This window comes from Neospora caninum, chromosome XII (assembly GCF_000208865.1).
Source record: "Neospora caninum Liverpool complete genome, chromosome XII".
NCBI lineage: Eukaryota > Apicomplexa > Conoidasida > Eucoccidiorida > Sarcocystidae > Neospora > Neospora caninum.
This window is the reverse complement of record NC_018398.1, coordinates 6,236,823-6,252,110: the sequence shown is the minus strand read 5'-3', so window position 1 is coordinate 6,252,110 and position 15,288 is coordinate 6,236,823. Positions and strand designations below refer to the sequence as shown.

Here is a 15,288-nt window from a genome sequence, read left to right as displayed (position 1 = left end):
GACACCAGGGCCGAGTTTTTTTTCCGACAGGTGAAGTTGATCACGTTGCTCATAAGAGGTTCCCTAATCTTGAAGTGGAGTCCCCTCCTTCCGGGAACCCTCGAATTTCTTCCTTCGAAACAGTGTACGATTTTCGACCAAGACACACTCCCGTGGAGCGGTGTACGCGAGATCTCAGAGGTAATCCTAGATTCCGAGTATCTCTCGCCTCTCCGCAGGGAGACTCGACATACGAACCTCTTTCCGAGAATCCTTAAACACATCTACCACAAGATAGACGAGGACCTTCTTTTTCGACTGACTATGGGTGCGTAAAGCGTTGTGGAGTCTAAGGCGGTTTCGGCATGAGCCCCTTCGCGTCCATTCTGGCGTGCAAGTTTTCCTTGCTTCCTCCGCCCGTGTATCTGGAAGAGCAAAACGCACCGAATTAGTTGTCTCTGTTCCTGGACTTCGTTTATTTCTCCCTGGAACTCCCGTGTTTCGCAAACAACGGGCTACTGTCGTTTCACCGACTTCCTTTGCACGTATATGGCCGGCTGTACAGACACCTCAGCCACACTTGACTCGACACTCGGCGACGACTTTTCGCAGCTGGCGGATGCCAGAAAATGCCCGGCCATAATTGAACACGTTCCCCTCTTTCCCTTGCTTCCTTTTCTTCTCTTTCTTGGCGGGAGAGCAGTGCTGCCAAGACTTTTCCCCCTGTCTCGCTCCCTTCTCCATTTTCCTCTCGAAGACCGGCGGTGTGTGTGCACGCCGTTTCTCTCGTGATTGTGTGCGTGTCTTCTCTCCCCAGGAATGGAGACCCGAAGCGTGTCGCGGCCCGTGTCTTCTTTGTAGAAACAAAAAAGCGAAACAACCCCTTTTTCTTTTCTTGTCAAAATACCCTTGGCATAATTCCGTCTCGGCCGGGTTCCCGGGAAGGCGGCGCCCCGCGACGGTCTACCGCGGTGCGAATTTTTGTCCGAAGTTATTCCGGCCTTCATCCTCGGCGTCTCGCGGGGAAAATGCGAGACGAAATGCAAAACAATCCTGTACCTCACATTCACGAATCTGTCCACGCGCATGCGTGCTTCGAGCATTGACTGGTTTCACAAGAGTTCTCGGGAACTCTTCCATCGCAGCCGGTAGATCTCTTGCGTTCACATCCGACGTATAGGAACCAAACAGATGTCTGTGTTTCTGCGTAGATACAAGCGTTACGCATTAATTTAGCCCCATGTCGTGTAACTGTACATACGCAGTTTTCGCGCATACATGAATGTGTAGAGAGGGGCAGAATTTTGACACTGGCGGCGTGCAGTGCTGATGAACCTGGTGCGCGCTGCGCATCAAGCTGCCTTCGGACGGTCGTGAGGTTTCGAAGCAAGTTGTCGCCTGAACTTTCTCGATTTGGTCTCTTCTTCATCGCTGTACAGGTCGCTCTGAGGGATACTGTCTCTCTCGTTGTCTTCCTCTCTTGGCGGCACGCCGGGTTGGTTCGTCTCCAACGCGGAACAATGCCGCTTACGCGAGGGCTGTGAATGGGTGTGTGTACTTGTAAGTCACTGCCCCACGTTCCTTTTTTCGCTTGTCGACGCATCTTCTCTCGGATTTCCATGAGACCTCTGGCGTCTTTTGGCTCTTCCCGGTTGCTCGCAGAGCTTTCTCCGTCCTGAACCAGGGTCGTGTCTCCCCCCCTTTTTTGCGCTTCTCTTCGTGTCGCTGTCTCTTTGTTTCTCTTTTCACCAGTATCCTTTCTTCTCCGCCCGTCTCGCCTCTTCTGGCTCTTTCTCTTCATGCCTGTGGCCACGCTTTCGCCCTTCTCCCGCGGGCGCGTGCCCGCGGGCCGTTCGACCGCGTCGGGCTCCAGGAGACAGTCGAGCAGTTCTTTGGAGACACCTGTCTCCGCGTCGAAGCAGGCCCATTGGTCCCCCGCATCCCTTTCATGTCGCCTTTCTCCATGGCAGAGGGGACGAAACGATGAGTCTCTCGCCACCACGCCTGGTCGCCCGCCTCCGCGACAGCCCGCCCACGCGTCTCCGTCTCCTTCCTCCGCTCCCTTCTCTGTCTCTTTTTCCCCCAGGGAGGGACATCTGAGGACCGTTAGGGCGAGAAGGGACTCCGCGTCTCTGAGAAGGGCCGAAGAGAGCGAAGATGAGAGCAGTCGAGGCACGCCGTGCCGCCTCTCAGAAGGACGGCGGAGAGGCGACTGGTCTCCTCAAAGAGGGGCGCACCGGAAATCGCTTGACGTCTCTTCGCCTTCCTCCTCGTTGGCTCTGGTTCCTGTCTGTTCTGAAAAAAACATAAAACGCGAGGGAATGAGAGGTGACCTTTTAATCGCGCTGCGGGGCACGGTCCTCCATCCGATCTCGCTTCTCGCTTTCCACGGCGTTCGCCTGAGGCGTCAAGCCCTCGTCTCGCTGAACCTGGTGGAGGCCTGCGGGATCCTGGGACGGCTTCAAGACGAGTCGTCGGGTGAAGTAAAAGACCGAGGGACACGCGGAAAGCTCACAAAGGCAGGAGACACTGCGAACTCACCTTCTCTCTTCCTTCTCTTCTGTCTCCTCTCCACCATCGCAGAAGTGCACGTGAGACAGCTGCATGTGCTCCTACGCGACCTCAAACTTCTCCGTCTGAAACTGCAAAGCGCTGAAGCTCCAGAGCTCCAACTCCAGGGAGACAATCCGTCGCTTCCCTCTTCTCCACCTCGTCGGTCTTTTCGTCCATCTTCTCGTCCGTTTTCTCCTCCTCTTTTTCCACCGTCTGGCGCTCAGAGTGCGGGGCCGTGGCAGCTGCGGCCGCGTCTGCCGGTTGGACAGGGAATGCTGTCTCTGGAGCTTTACTACGAAGCTCTGGCTTCCACAGGGACCAGGAAGTCGGCTTTCCGCAGGCGAAAGCGAAAGAAGAGTTTGATCCCCGGCTCCAAAGACAGTCGAGACGCCTGGACTCTCGCGCTGTTGCCTGAGGCATCGTCGGACGGTCCCCCCGTCTTCTCTTTTTTGCACCCGGAGAAAAACGCGTCCGCCTTCTTCGATGACACACACGCGCCCCTCAAGGCCGACAGCGACGGCTTTGGCCAGCCGGCTCTCGGAGATGGAACCTCTGGCCTCTCTTCCTCGTTCCCCTTCGACAACTGCGGAGACCTGGTCGCCCTCTCCCGAGACAGCGCGACGTACGGGTCCTTGCGCCGCAGTTCGACGTCCTCGCTCTCGTTTTCGGATCTGCCGGGCGACGATGGGGCGCGTCCGTCTCTCGGTCTGCAGTCTCCGTCGCCGTCCAAGTCGAGCGAAGCCTTCTCGCCGCTGCTCCAGCACGCGCCGTGGCCGTCGAGAGACGCCGAGGCCGACGAGGCAGCTGAGCACCTGCGCACCACTTCCTCGGCTTCCACCCTTCCCCCCGCAGCGCTCTTCGACAGGTACCCGGAGACCGCTGTCTCCACGCCGGTGCGAGACACCCTTTTCTCGGGGAAGCACTCGCAGATTTGGAACTCTGGGCTCGAACTCCCGACCGAAGAGTACCCGATCGGCGTCGCCGTGGACCCTCGCGTGGCGTCGCCGATTCGCGTCGGCGGCCTGTATGGACAGGGCGGCGAGAGCGAAGCCAGCAGAAAAAGCGACCGGCTCTCTTCGCACCTCTCGTCGCTGTCTCGGACGAGCTTGGGGGGGAAAGGGACGCCCGACCGCCTTGGCCTACATGACTGGCGGCTCGTCTCCGCGTGGGGCGAGGACACTCTCGGCAGAGACGGGGCAGACGAAGGCCGACGCAGCGCAGGCAGCGCGCGCCTGAGTGTCTTGAGCTCGGGCGGCCGAGGCGCCGTCAGTGCGTTTCTCCGAGACGACGAAGACGTCGGGAGCCGGAAAGACCATCTCTTGGACGATCCGTTCTTCGACGACCGATTCTTCTTGCCTCAGGAAGACAGCGGAGGCGGACCGGTGGAGGGGCGAGACACCGAACTCGCGGAGGCGAGGGTGGCCCGGGACGCGTCCTCGCTGCTCGCCCTCCCGTGGGAGACCGGCGGGAGAGAAGAGAGAGACGAGGGAGAACAAGACCGCGCGGCCAGGAAGCGACTCAAGGGCGAGAAGCAAGCACTGCGCCTGACGTGGGATGCCCGAGAAGAGAGGCTCGCGTTCCTCACCTGGAAAGGGAGAGGCGCCAGAGAGTCGGAGTGGAGGACATCCCTCGACGCGGATCTCCTGAGTGCGGCAGCCAAGCAGGCAGAGCGAATCCGAGAAGACGCCGAGGAGAGAGAAAAATCCGTCTTCCTCCATTCGCGCCAAAAGTCGCTCCACCCAGCGACGTGGCACACAGCATGCTGCGCTCTGCACTTCGAGGAAGAACTGAAGAAACGAAGGGAAGAGACAGAGTGGGCAGAAAAACTCGCGACGACAGGTCAAGGCGACTCAGGCGGGAAGGCGAGCAAGAAAGTCAATGGCGCCGAAGAAGACGGTAAGGTGAAACCAGACAAGTACAAGAAAGGAGAACTCAGGGGTTTCCCGTATTCGTGTCGACACATGCAGAGATATGTTTGTGTCCTGATTCGAGATAGAGAAAAGAGAAAGACGATAGCACCCGAGAGAGGCATAGCCGGAGTGGGACCTCAGCAGGCGGGACGTAGTCGACCCGGCGGGGACGTGCGCATACACAAATACGACTCGAGAGAGAGAAAACGGGGTGGTTGTAGCGCCCATCAAAGGAAGGGACATCTCGCACCGGGGAGCCTCCGGTTTCCCGTCTGTCTCCAGTCCTCTCGCGCGCGTTCGCGTTTCAGAGTTCAGTGTCTCGCGTCCGGCCCCGTCATTCCGAGTCCCCGTCTCTTTTTCTGTCCCCTCTTCGTAGACTGTCTCGACCCCCGCGACGGAGGCTTCCTTGCGGGGGACTTGCTTCTTCAGCGGCATCTCTTCAATTCGTTCGCGAGTCCAGCGCAGATGCCGGAACTGCTGGCGTGCGTACGCGCAAAACGTGTCGCTCTTACGCTTTCCTGGGAGATTGCCACGTGGCAAACTCGGTCAGAACGTGCGGCTGCCGCCAGCGGCTGGGCGTCGAATCGCGGTTTTCGAATCAGCACAGAAATGACTGGAGAAGAGGCTCGACAGAACCATGGGGGACGGCGCGTTCCGCTGGAGTCTAAAACGCGGGTGTCTTCTCTGGACGCGAACTTCCTCTGTTCTCCCTCGTATGCGGAGAGTAGACGTGCAGCTGCAGGCGCAGAGGAGGGAAAAGACGGAAGAGAGCGAGGAGCGAGAGACGAACGCAGCGAACGTGGAGGGATGCTGGCAACGCGCAGAGACAGCGCAGAGGTGAGGAGAGGTTGGTTCTCCGAATTTCGCGACGAAGACCCGTTTTCAGACGATTTCCTCAGACACGATTTCTTCGAAGCCCCGGATGCAGATAGTTACAGGTCGATTGCAATGGACGGAGGCCACACACGCACACAAGGAGACAGCGGGAACCGAGACGAGACGACTCTCGCGCTACAACAAACGGAAAAAGAAAACGAACTGGGGCCTTCTGCCTGGCATGTAAGTCAAAAACAGAAAAAGGATCCGGACTACAAAACTTCACCCGCGTGTACAAGCAGCTATTTCTATATATATATATATATATATAATATATATATATATATATATATAATATGTATATACATGGTCTAGGTGATTGTGGAGGTAGATACGTGGATCGAAGAGAGGGACAGCGTGGGAGCATTTATTTGTATATTCTTCTGTTCTGGCGAGGCGCCGCCATAAATAAGGTGATATGTGAGAGAAATAGCTCTGTCTATCCGAAATTGCTCGTCCTTTTATCTACCGCGGTGAGGGGCGCGGAAGGGGAGGGCGTTGCCTGATTCCGAATGCAACGTGATATCGAGAGGTGGGACTATCTGTAGATTACACGCGGACGTGCGTTTCCTCAGCATCCTTGACGAATGCGTAAGTCACACAGGGTCTCTGGAGGCGATGTCACATTTTGCTCGCGAAACACCCGTCGCGGTCTGACACTGCTCCACATTCTGCCTCTCGTGTTTCTTTCTCTCTCCCGCTGTCGATCACATAAATGCACACATATGTACACATGGTGAGGAGTATTTCTATTTGAACTCCTTCATATGCGTCGGGGTGTTTGTATACGGGACATTTGTTCATGCATACACGCACGCGTTTATACAAGGATGTATGCAAGTGTTTGTATGCGCCGTTTCGTCCTGTAGAAGGCGCAACCCGCTTTGAGGATTTGGCGTTGTGTCTCGCGCGTTTCTTCTCAGCTTCTGGCTGCAGTGAAGCATCGCGCTTATGCTGGCGCGTCGTCGCGGGATCCCTCTGCACGCTACACGTCTGCTTCATTCTCTCCTTCCCGTTTGGGCTCAAAGCGCGGCGAGAGTGAAGAGAAACGTTTATCAGCGGAGGAACGGGGAGCGCCGCGCGTGTCGCTTCAGGCGGTGGTTGCAGGCCACAGCCGACTGACCGCTGCACGGGCGTTCCGAGACGCCCTGTTGCTGCATGCGAAGGGATTTATCGGTTTAGATCAAAGTCCCACCGATTACCAGATGCTCAACAGAGAAGAAGGCCGGTCGCAGGTCTTTCCTCCGGTTTACATACACCTCAAGGTAAGATAAGGCGTGCGTGGAGACGGAGAGAAGTTGAGAAGACGTTTTTAGAAGACGGCTCTACACAGCTGAGTCGGGTACAACTCGGGAAGTGTGTGTGATTCCGGGCAAGCTCCATTTCAGCCCTGAGCTACACCCGCCCGGTGCCGTGCTCCTTCGTTCGTCTCTCTTTTTTCCCTGCATATTCGCACATATACATCCAGTGAGAAACAGTAGATCCCCGGCGGGGTAGACCGAAAAGACCTCAGCGGTAGGACCCGGCAAAACGCCCGAATGTTTGCACGATACGGCATTTCATCCCGCTTCCCTGTACGCCTCCAGTATTCTCTGAAGAGCGATGCTACGACTCCGTGCTACCCCCGATGAGCTCACGTTTCAGACAGCATTCTCACCTCACGGATGCAGCTGCTGTGTGCTTCGTGGTTCAAGGGGCTGGAAATACCATGCATGCATGCTCGCCAAGACGTCCAAGCGTCTCCCTCAAGTGGTCTCCGATGGATTCGTGTCCTGGACTCTCTGTCCCTTCGCGTCTCCTTGCTTCGGGTCTCCTTGCTTCGCGTCCTTCGAAAGCGACGGAAGCAGAAGTCATGTCGAGAGCGTTTCGGCGCAAACTGTGTTTCAGCATCACCTACTCCGTTCTTTGCTTTCCACCGCGTTCGTCTGCGTTACGCATTTCTCGTTCTCTCGCATTACGGTTTACTGTCTGTGCAGACCGAGACGGCCGAGAACACGACTCACGCGCCTCTTGCTCCTTCCACTTCAGCCCGTGCCGGTGTGCCGCCGCCTTCGTTTTCGGACTTTCCGCCTGACCAGGGTGAGAATTCTTTGGGGGCCGACGCTTGCAAGAAGTCCGCGAGTGTGGGGCGCACGGCGGCAGAAGGCGAGGAGTTGAGGGTGGAAACGTGTGCAGTGAAAGAGGAGCGCGAGGAGACCGAAGGCGCGGCAGAGCGTCGTGGACGACGGCTCGCCCGTCCTGCGGAGGTCAGAAGAGACGCCGCGACCGGCAGACGCGTTTTCTCTGGCGACCGCGGAGCCTCAAAAGAGCCTTCCAGAGCGTGCAGCTCTGAGCATTCGGGGGGGGGGGGGCCAGCCGTTGAGTGGAAAGGCAATGCGGAGAGAAAAGAGAGAAGGGAGAGACAGGTGACGTGTTCGGTCGTTCGCTCGGGGCAGCTCTCGAATTCTTTCCCGGGTAGGCCCGACGTTCGTCACTCGGGAGACTTTGACGCGTCAGGCGCGGCTAGGGTTCCCCGAGACATGGCGGTGAAGCGGGAGGAGAGGAAGAGGCCGCTGAAGCGAGAACTCGTAAGGCAACATCTGTTGTATGAATCAGACGAAGACATTGTCGTCGAGATCGAGGCCGAGGACGACCTTGAAGCGTGTATCTCTGAGAGCCTGAAAAGAGGGCGTCAGGGGAGCACACCTTCGGTTGCTTCGACTCCAAGGGGAGAAGCCGGCAAACGACGCACGCCTCGCCGTCCGTCTTCCTCTTTTTCCTCGCCTTCTTGTGGAAGCCTATCCCCTGCGTCCGCTTCGACCGGTCGTCAGCAGGAAAGAAGCTCCACACTCGACGGGGCTGCGCGTGAGGCCAGGGACCTGAGACCAACCGAGCCGGCGTCGCCGACGCAGCAAGAACGCGAACAAAAAGAGAGAGATGACGAGAATGTAGTCACCGACGAACAAGTGGAGGCGGCAGTAGAAACCATGGTTGCTCAGCTCCTTCATGGTCTCAACGAACAAGACAGGATTCACTCTGGGCATCTAGTTGACTGGTACGCATTTCCGTGTCACTGCCTGCTCCGTCGTGGCCTTCTTTGCTCTACTTCCCGGTTCGAAATCTGTTTCCTGTCAGCTCGTGTGTAATCTTCCGAACCTGCTCGGGTTCCCGCTGAATAACGTTTCGTCGCGTCCGTACACCCGCGTTTTGTGAGCGATTTCATGCGAGTGCAAGTCGCCGTTTCAGCCGCCAGCTGCTCATTTTTGCCAGCCTTTTGCGCGCCAGGTTAGGTGTCTGTTCGCGTGCGCTTCGTCTCTTCCCATCGGTGTCTGTTTTCCTGTCGTCGGATTATTCTTTATGTCGCGTTTTCTTGCTGGTTACCTCAGGTACATCGAGGAGCACGTAGGGCAGAGGCTGCTGGAAGAAGAGGCAACCCGAAGAGACTCACTCGCAGGACAACTTGACCGAGAGAGAAACTCTAGGTTTCCTTGTCCGCGTGTTGCGTGTGCCGATGTGTGGCGGCGGAGACTCCACGCTGCCCTAGACACACTCTTTGCAGAGGAGGTGATCTGCGGAGAAGAGATTGTTGAGTCCATTGCGGACGACGTTCACGGAGAGACCGACGGGAAAGGGGAAGGGACGTCGAGGGGCCTCCCGTATCGTCTGTATTGGCTTACAGGGGTTGCAGCGATTGAGGCGTTATCTCAAGAAGAGGAAGGGTAGAGCGATGCACATGCGTCTCGTTGACTGGAGAAAAACGAGCTTGACACCTGGCGTAGATATCTCTTTTTAAGGCATTCCTTGTCTAGAAGAAATTAACATCAGTGAGGCCTGGGCTATCCTAACGAGTTCAGGACTCTCCCTGTAACTCCGGGGGCATTCTGTTTTCAATCTTAGCACGCGTTTGTAAGGGAATTTAAGTGTGCTACAGCGACAAAGGAGAGCAGAAAAGGGGAAGCACACACTCCGTGAAGCAGTACACAAAACGCTAAGAAACAGCAACCAACAATAGCACAAGACAGACAGCTCGGGCGAGCACCCATGTGTTCTCCCGTTAGCACCACGGCCACCGAGTTGACCCTGTCGAGTTCTCTGCAGTTTGCCCTCCGTCTCGATCGATACTAGCAGTCCTATGGGGTTCAATGCCGAGTCTACGGATTTGATATTACCGCGCTATTCGCATACATCAGAACTCTGTTTCTCCCGGATTGTCATCAACTGCACTGCACTTTCGCTTACTATTCCCCCGCGTTTGCCCCAAACCAATGACGACAGATACCATTGCTCTTGCATTCCCGGATACTGACTATCTTCTGTTCAGAGGATGGCCGAATACTGCCCAAATGACGAAGAACCTGTAACGCTTCCTTTTTCACCCTAAATGCGCTGAATGGCAGTGCCCGAGATATTCAAGCGGTTCAGAACCGAAACGCCCCAACACGGTCACACTTCGTGTTTCTAGTCCATGGCTGGACTGAAGATACAGTTCCAGCCCCGAGGCTGTTTTATGGTGGAAGGACCCGTGTTGCCCTCAGACAAACAGCAAGTGACACGACGAGGTGGCTATCTCTCATGCTCGGCTGTCACGAGCCAAAATACGTTTGATACGCCTGTTCGTAGAGATTCTTACCAATGTTTTTCTCAGCTCAGTTTGAGCAAGTAGCAGCAAACCAGCGTACGCTAAGCTGTCAACAAATCTAAGCCACATTGTCATTAAAGAGCAGCCCCTGTATGTGACAGTAGTGTCTGTCTAGATATCCGAGAAACGGGATGCGAATTACCACCACTCATGTCTCCAGAGACATGTAATAAGATAACGTAAAAAAAACGCATGCATGAATGCTATAGTGTCGCTAATATAGCATTAAACGCGGATACGCGAAGTGTTTCCGAACAGGCCACGGCCTGAATAATTCCGCGCGAGTACAACGCGTCGAGTAACAACTCGAGAAATAAAACATGCAGCAGCTCATGGGTGTGAGGCCGTCTCAGGGAACAGACCCTCCAACAACCGACTGATTCCCGGCACATCGTCTAGAGCAAATTCTCACCACAAACCAGAGCAGACAGAGCAGACTCGACGTCAACCCGAACATCACATGTTGTATGTAAATCCCGTCTCATAAGCTGTACGTCCCCATTCTTCCGTGAAGAGGACACGATGAAGAATTGCCCCAACATGCCACCCAAGATCAGCACGTGGTTTTCCATCTGGTCCCACAACGGTTTTTTGCCAGGAAATGGATGACGGTTTATGCTCGCCTGCCTCCATGTGCTGAAGCAGCGAAACAGTCAGCGCGATCGTCTTGCATAAGTCGTAGTTCATACTAGTCAGCTTTTGTTCCGCGTTTGGCAACTGAATGACAAGGCCATCTCCACTGTTAACTACTGGAGACGAACAGTATGTACGTGATGCAGCTATCAGTTGTTCTAGATCACCCTGGAAGTCTTTCGGAAGAAGTCCGAAACCTTGCATTGTGCTGATGCTCGCATACATCGCTCCTCCTGTAATGACCATCGGCGACGCCGTAGACGCGAACTTGAAAACCTGACCAACAGATTCGAAGCCTGACGACGCTGCCTCAATGTTCGCTGGAAGTGGAAACCTGGGACTGACGAGAAGTTCTTCTACCTGGGCTTGGCATGTGTCGAAATCACCAGTTCCTACAATCTGGAAGCAGTCGTCGATCCTCAGCCGCTCCGCGAGTGATTTCGTCGGATCAATCTTGTTTTCGCGACATTGCATTTCATTCATTGCCTTGAAACTAATTTCCGGATTGTTCGCTGAGCAAGATGTCGCCACCGGCTTCAGCTTGTTCTTTCGCACATCTTCATCCACAACTATGGTTCCGTCTGGAAGGATCTCGACATCGCCCGCGGAACAGGCCTGTCGGAAGCCTCTGAAAATACAGGGATTATAGCAAATCCCCTGATGCCGAAATTCGGCGTTACTGCACAGCTCCTTGAAAAACAGTCCGGAGGAACTGGCCACACCCAGCTGCATAAAAGAAACCGATATGACGTCGGCACTCGGAAAACGCGATGGGAGAAAGCGTTCGTGCTGCAGGTTAACGGCACGGATGGACGAGGGCAGGGCAGTGCCGTCCTGTAGTGGAAAAACGATTTGGGTAGAAGCACCGCCCACTTCAACCACGCCAACAAGGTCATTGCGGCACTGCTTCATCCCGTATTCATCAACGTAACACCTAGCTGGGTCTTCGCCTAACCGCCCCGAAAGATGGTTGAGCGCGAGAAATGCGTACAGACCTTCCTCAGCGCCCGTGATCGGTCGGGTCCATTCGGGGTTGGTGAAGAATTTGTACCCGTGGCCAGGCTTCGGGTGATTGATGAGAAAGCGAAGAATGACAAAGAGGGCTTCGCGGTACCAGTCGTGGAAATCACGAACTCCTGCCGTGCTGCACAGCAGGACTGGAACGCCCATCGCTTGAACCTGAACCTTTTGTTCCTCAGTGAGTTTCTCGTCCAAGATGCGAACTGCGTCGTCCTCCAAGAGCTGCATGAGGCCCCTTGCACTGTCTTCCATCTCAGGAACGTGCTGGAAGAGACGCTTGGAATCAACAGACCTCGACTCCCAGTCCTCTCCAGCGTACGCGTCTAGCCAGCTTTCTAAAACTCCACGAAGTCCTGCGAAGCGCTTACCCGCGCCGAGGAGTCGAATACTGTCGGGGTCAATGTGTCGGCCTCCACGTGGGCATGACCGGGTCTTCGCCAGAAATACATTCGTCCGCGTCGCACTACTGCCTCCATCGATCACAACAATTGCTTGCCAGGCATCATGACAGCGACGTTCCGCATCGCGGAGGTCCTGCAGGCGTGCTTTACCGGCAGAAATATGTTTTTCTGTCTCGGCGCTCACTCCGCGAAGTGTCGCTGGCTCGTCGGCACAGCCTCCTAAAGGGAGGATCAAACTCACACCCAACACCAGCAAACAACCAGCCCAGATAGGAACCCCCATTTTCGTGGCTACTTGAATACGGGCAACAGACAGGAAGATGCAGAACGACAAGGTAACTCAGGCAACTCTCTAGTAACTCTCAAAAAACTGGGACTCGAACCTAGTTCTACCGGGAACCGAGACAATGAGGAATAGACCACAGGGCGTGCAGGAACAGCAGGAACAAGTGGCAGTCTCACACGAGGCGCTGGGCGACGTTAACGGTGCCCCGAATGTCGTCGCTGGGCCCCGGAAACGGGATCGGGTTCGTTCTGGACGCGTCTCATTGGGAGTTCAGCAATGCGTCTCAATCGGCAGAGAGTGCTGGTGTCGCATAAACGATGCGTGCGTCTCAATTGCCGTGGTGAACGTTCGGCCGCCGGGTCCCCGTAGAACCCGCAACTGTGGTCCCGCGCTAGAATAGGCAGAGGTTGACGCCCATGCAACAGAACGACAAAAGTTCTGAGGATGCCTTGTGCCGCCATCGTCTCCACGCTACGACACGGAGCGCTGTGATGGCGAATGATGGTGAATGGGGAAATAATTGGTTTTCCTCTCGTGTTCTGCCGTTGATAGTATGCTACCAAGTGTGAACGAGCGGTTCGCATGGCGGGGCACTACAGCCGAGTAGATCACATGCCTTGTGCTGCAACGACGACACTACAAACTTGCAGAACCGAAACCGGCGTCATTTCAAACTAAAGAACACAAACGTGGGATAGAATAGACTTAACCGATTAGGAGGAAACTGTTGTACTGCCATAGACAATGGAGGAGGAGCCAGGCGTCAGCGAATTAGGGGTCTCAGTCACAAACATCGCGGTGTTCCACAATCGAGGATATCGGAGTGCGGTGGGTCGGGGAATGGAGGGAAGTCGTCATTGAAGAAAGGTAATAAGATGACCATGATCCTTTAGTATAAGAGGGGGTTGCGTCTATCGTCCGGAGTTTGTGAAGTGACTCAGTGAGCACGTCACGGCTGCCGCACAGTGCGGTTGCTTGTAGATTGTCGAGGCTGGGTCGGGGAAGCGATGTGTAGAGGATCTGTTTGTGGATGATCTACAGAGGCGGTGCTGCGACGTGAAGCGTTAGCTAGTCTTAAGTTTTTTCCCCCAAAACACAAACACAATTTCGCACAGTGTCGCTCGCAGTACCTGTTTCTGGTATAGAGTAGGATGGGCTGCACGGGCACAGTCCCTCACCTTGCTGACTGTGTGTGGCACGGCAAAAGATTGCGCTTCTCCGCTGGGAAATAGGCTCCAGTTTTTTCGTTACACTCGCGTGTAGATTCTTTAATCTATAGCTGGTTGTATTTGTACAGCAATCATAAGGAACTTGGTTGTCGGTAGTTCATAAAAAACTGGAGTCAGATTCTGTATCCTAGGTACGTTCTTTATGGAGCAGGAATGCGGTTTAAAATGTAAACCTTGACTGCTCGCAGTGTTGCGGAGAAATACACCTGGGTCTTCCCGTACCATCGCCGACGTCGTGGTACCGCTCTCCTCGGGGAAAGCCAGATGCCATGGCAGTGGACTGAATCTCTTCTTGCCTCGGCACCGCGTACTTGATCCCCGTCGTGTGTTGTTCGCTTTCTCCCTTTCTTCGCCTGATTTATTTCGTGCGAACACCCGATCAAGAAATGTAGTTTTTGCTTTTTTTTGCTTCATCGCTGTTTCGCTCGTTCATGCAGCGAATCCGTCAACCGCGGATGTCTACAGGAGCTCGGCGCGACGGTGTGTGCATGCACCGAAGATACATGCAGAATCTGCATCTGCAGGGACTCAAACACTTATGAAAGGCGTCCCGTTCTATCCTTTCATGTTAGGATCGAGAGTCCCTGTTTCCTTGTCTCCACTTTTCCCATTGGTGGCTGTTTCATGTCGCTTTGGGTCCACATGCAAACAACAACTCTGCTTCGCCTATTCAGAGCACTTTCGAGTATCTCTTCCAAGCCCTAGAGACATGGCCGGGGGCCTGTCTCTGTCTTTCAGCCCGGCACTCCGGCCCGACAGAAGCGATGCCGGACAGAAATAATGTTTGCCCGTGTGTTTCAATCCCCTCGCTCAACACACGGTTTGCCAGCAGTTCCACGTAGAAAGCTGTAGTCCCTGAATAAAGTGAAGCGGAGAATCACCGCCCATGGCCCGACTAGCGAGGAGGCTTGGCCGTGGGCTAGATGGTCTGACGCTTCCGCCTCGTCCAGAGGCGCGATCTCAAGGCCGTCGCCGTCTCCATTCCTTCTCCGACTTATCTCTGACTAGAGGTGATCTTGCATGCAGGAACCCGACGAGCACGGCACGCAGTGTCCCAAGGGAACCGCGAGCTACCGCAGCGCCCCCGCAACCAAGTCGCGTAGCGGCCTTTCCCTTGTGGTGCAGCCGATGTGGAAGGTGCCTGTGTGCTCTTGAATCGAGCGGCAAAAGCTTCGCTCTTCCAATCGAATCTTTCGCCGACAGCCTTGCAAAGACGAGGCACAGCCAACTCCATCTCCCTCCTCCCTCCCCTGCTGCATCGCCTTGTTCGTCCTTCTCTTTTCGTTGTTCTCTCTCAGCTCCAATTGGCCCAGGTATGTGGGAAGGTGTCCGTTCCCCACGGAGGCGCGTTTTACCCGGGGGAGTGTGCTGCGTCGGACTGAGAGAGAAAGGCGATTTCTCTCTGCCGGGTCTCGCCTGCTCAAGTCGACCAGCGGCTTTCTCTCCACTTGCAAGTCTCAAGCAGCACTGCAACGAGGCGAACACGGAGAGAGGAGCCAGCCAGATAGACGCGCAAACGCAAGCGAACGAGGTGGGACACAGCGCCTCAAACCCCTCCGTGTCGACTTCGGTTTCCTGCTCTGCGCGACCGCCCTCGGTCTCGCCCGGCTCTTGTGCGTATCGCGCTTCTTTCGAAGGACACGACTCGTCCCAAGTTTTCTCGCGCGACGAGTCACTGCGAAACGCAGTCGAACAAGGGTGCACGTGCCGGTTCTGTGAGCCTACACCCAGCGGGGGTTCTGTGTCTCGCGAGTCGCTGCCTCCGTGGCTGAGTCGGTACGTT

At 55.5% G+C, this 15,288-nt stretch overlaps 2 protein-coding genes across 2 annotated transcripts; one reads left to right on the top strand and one right to left on the bottom strand.

Moving 5' to 3' along the window:
- Window positions 1-2,300: 2,300 nt before the first annotated feature.
- On the top strand, window positions 2,301-9,020 carry NCLIV_068410 (hypothetical protein; the record flags this gene model as incomplete). The annotated part of the gene is made up of 5 exons (XM_003886393.1): window positions 2,301-4,428; window positions 4,819-5,501; window positions 6,242-6,583; window positions 7,295-8,352; window positions 8,684-9,020. 5 exons carry the CDS (start codon window positions 2,301-2,303, stop codon window positions 9,018-9,020), a joined length of 4,548 nt encoding a protein of 1,515 aa, XP_003886442.1.
- Window positions 9,021-10,392: 1,372 nt separating this feature from the next.
- Window positions 10,393-12,273, bottom strand: NCLIV_068400 (uncharacterized protein; the record flags this gene model as incomplete). Its single annotated transcript, XM_003886392.1, has 1 exon — window positions 10,393-12,273. One exon carries the CDS (start codon window positions 12,271-12,273, stop codon window positions 10,393-10,395), a length of 1,881 nt encoding a protein of 626 aa, XP_003886441.1.
- Window positions 12,274-15,288: the final 3,015 nt, after the last annotated feature.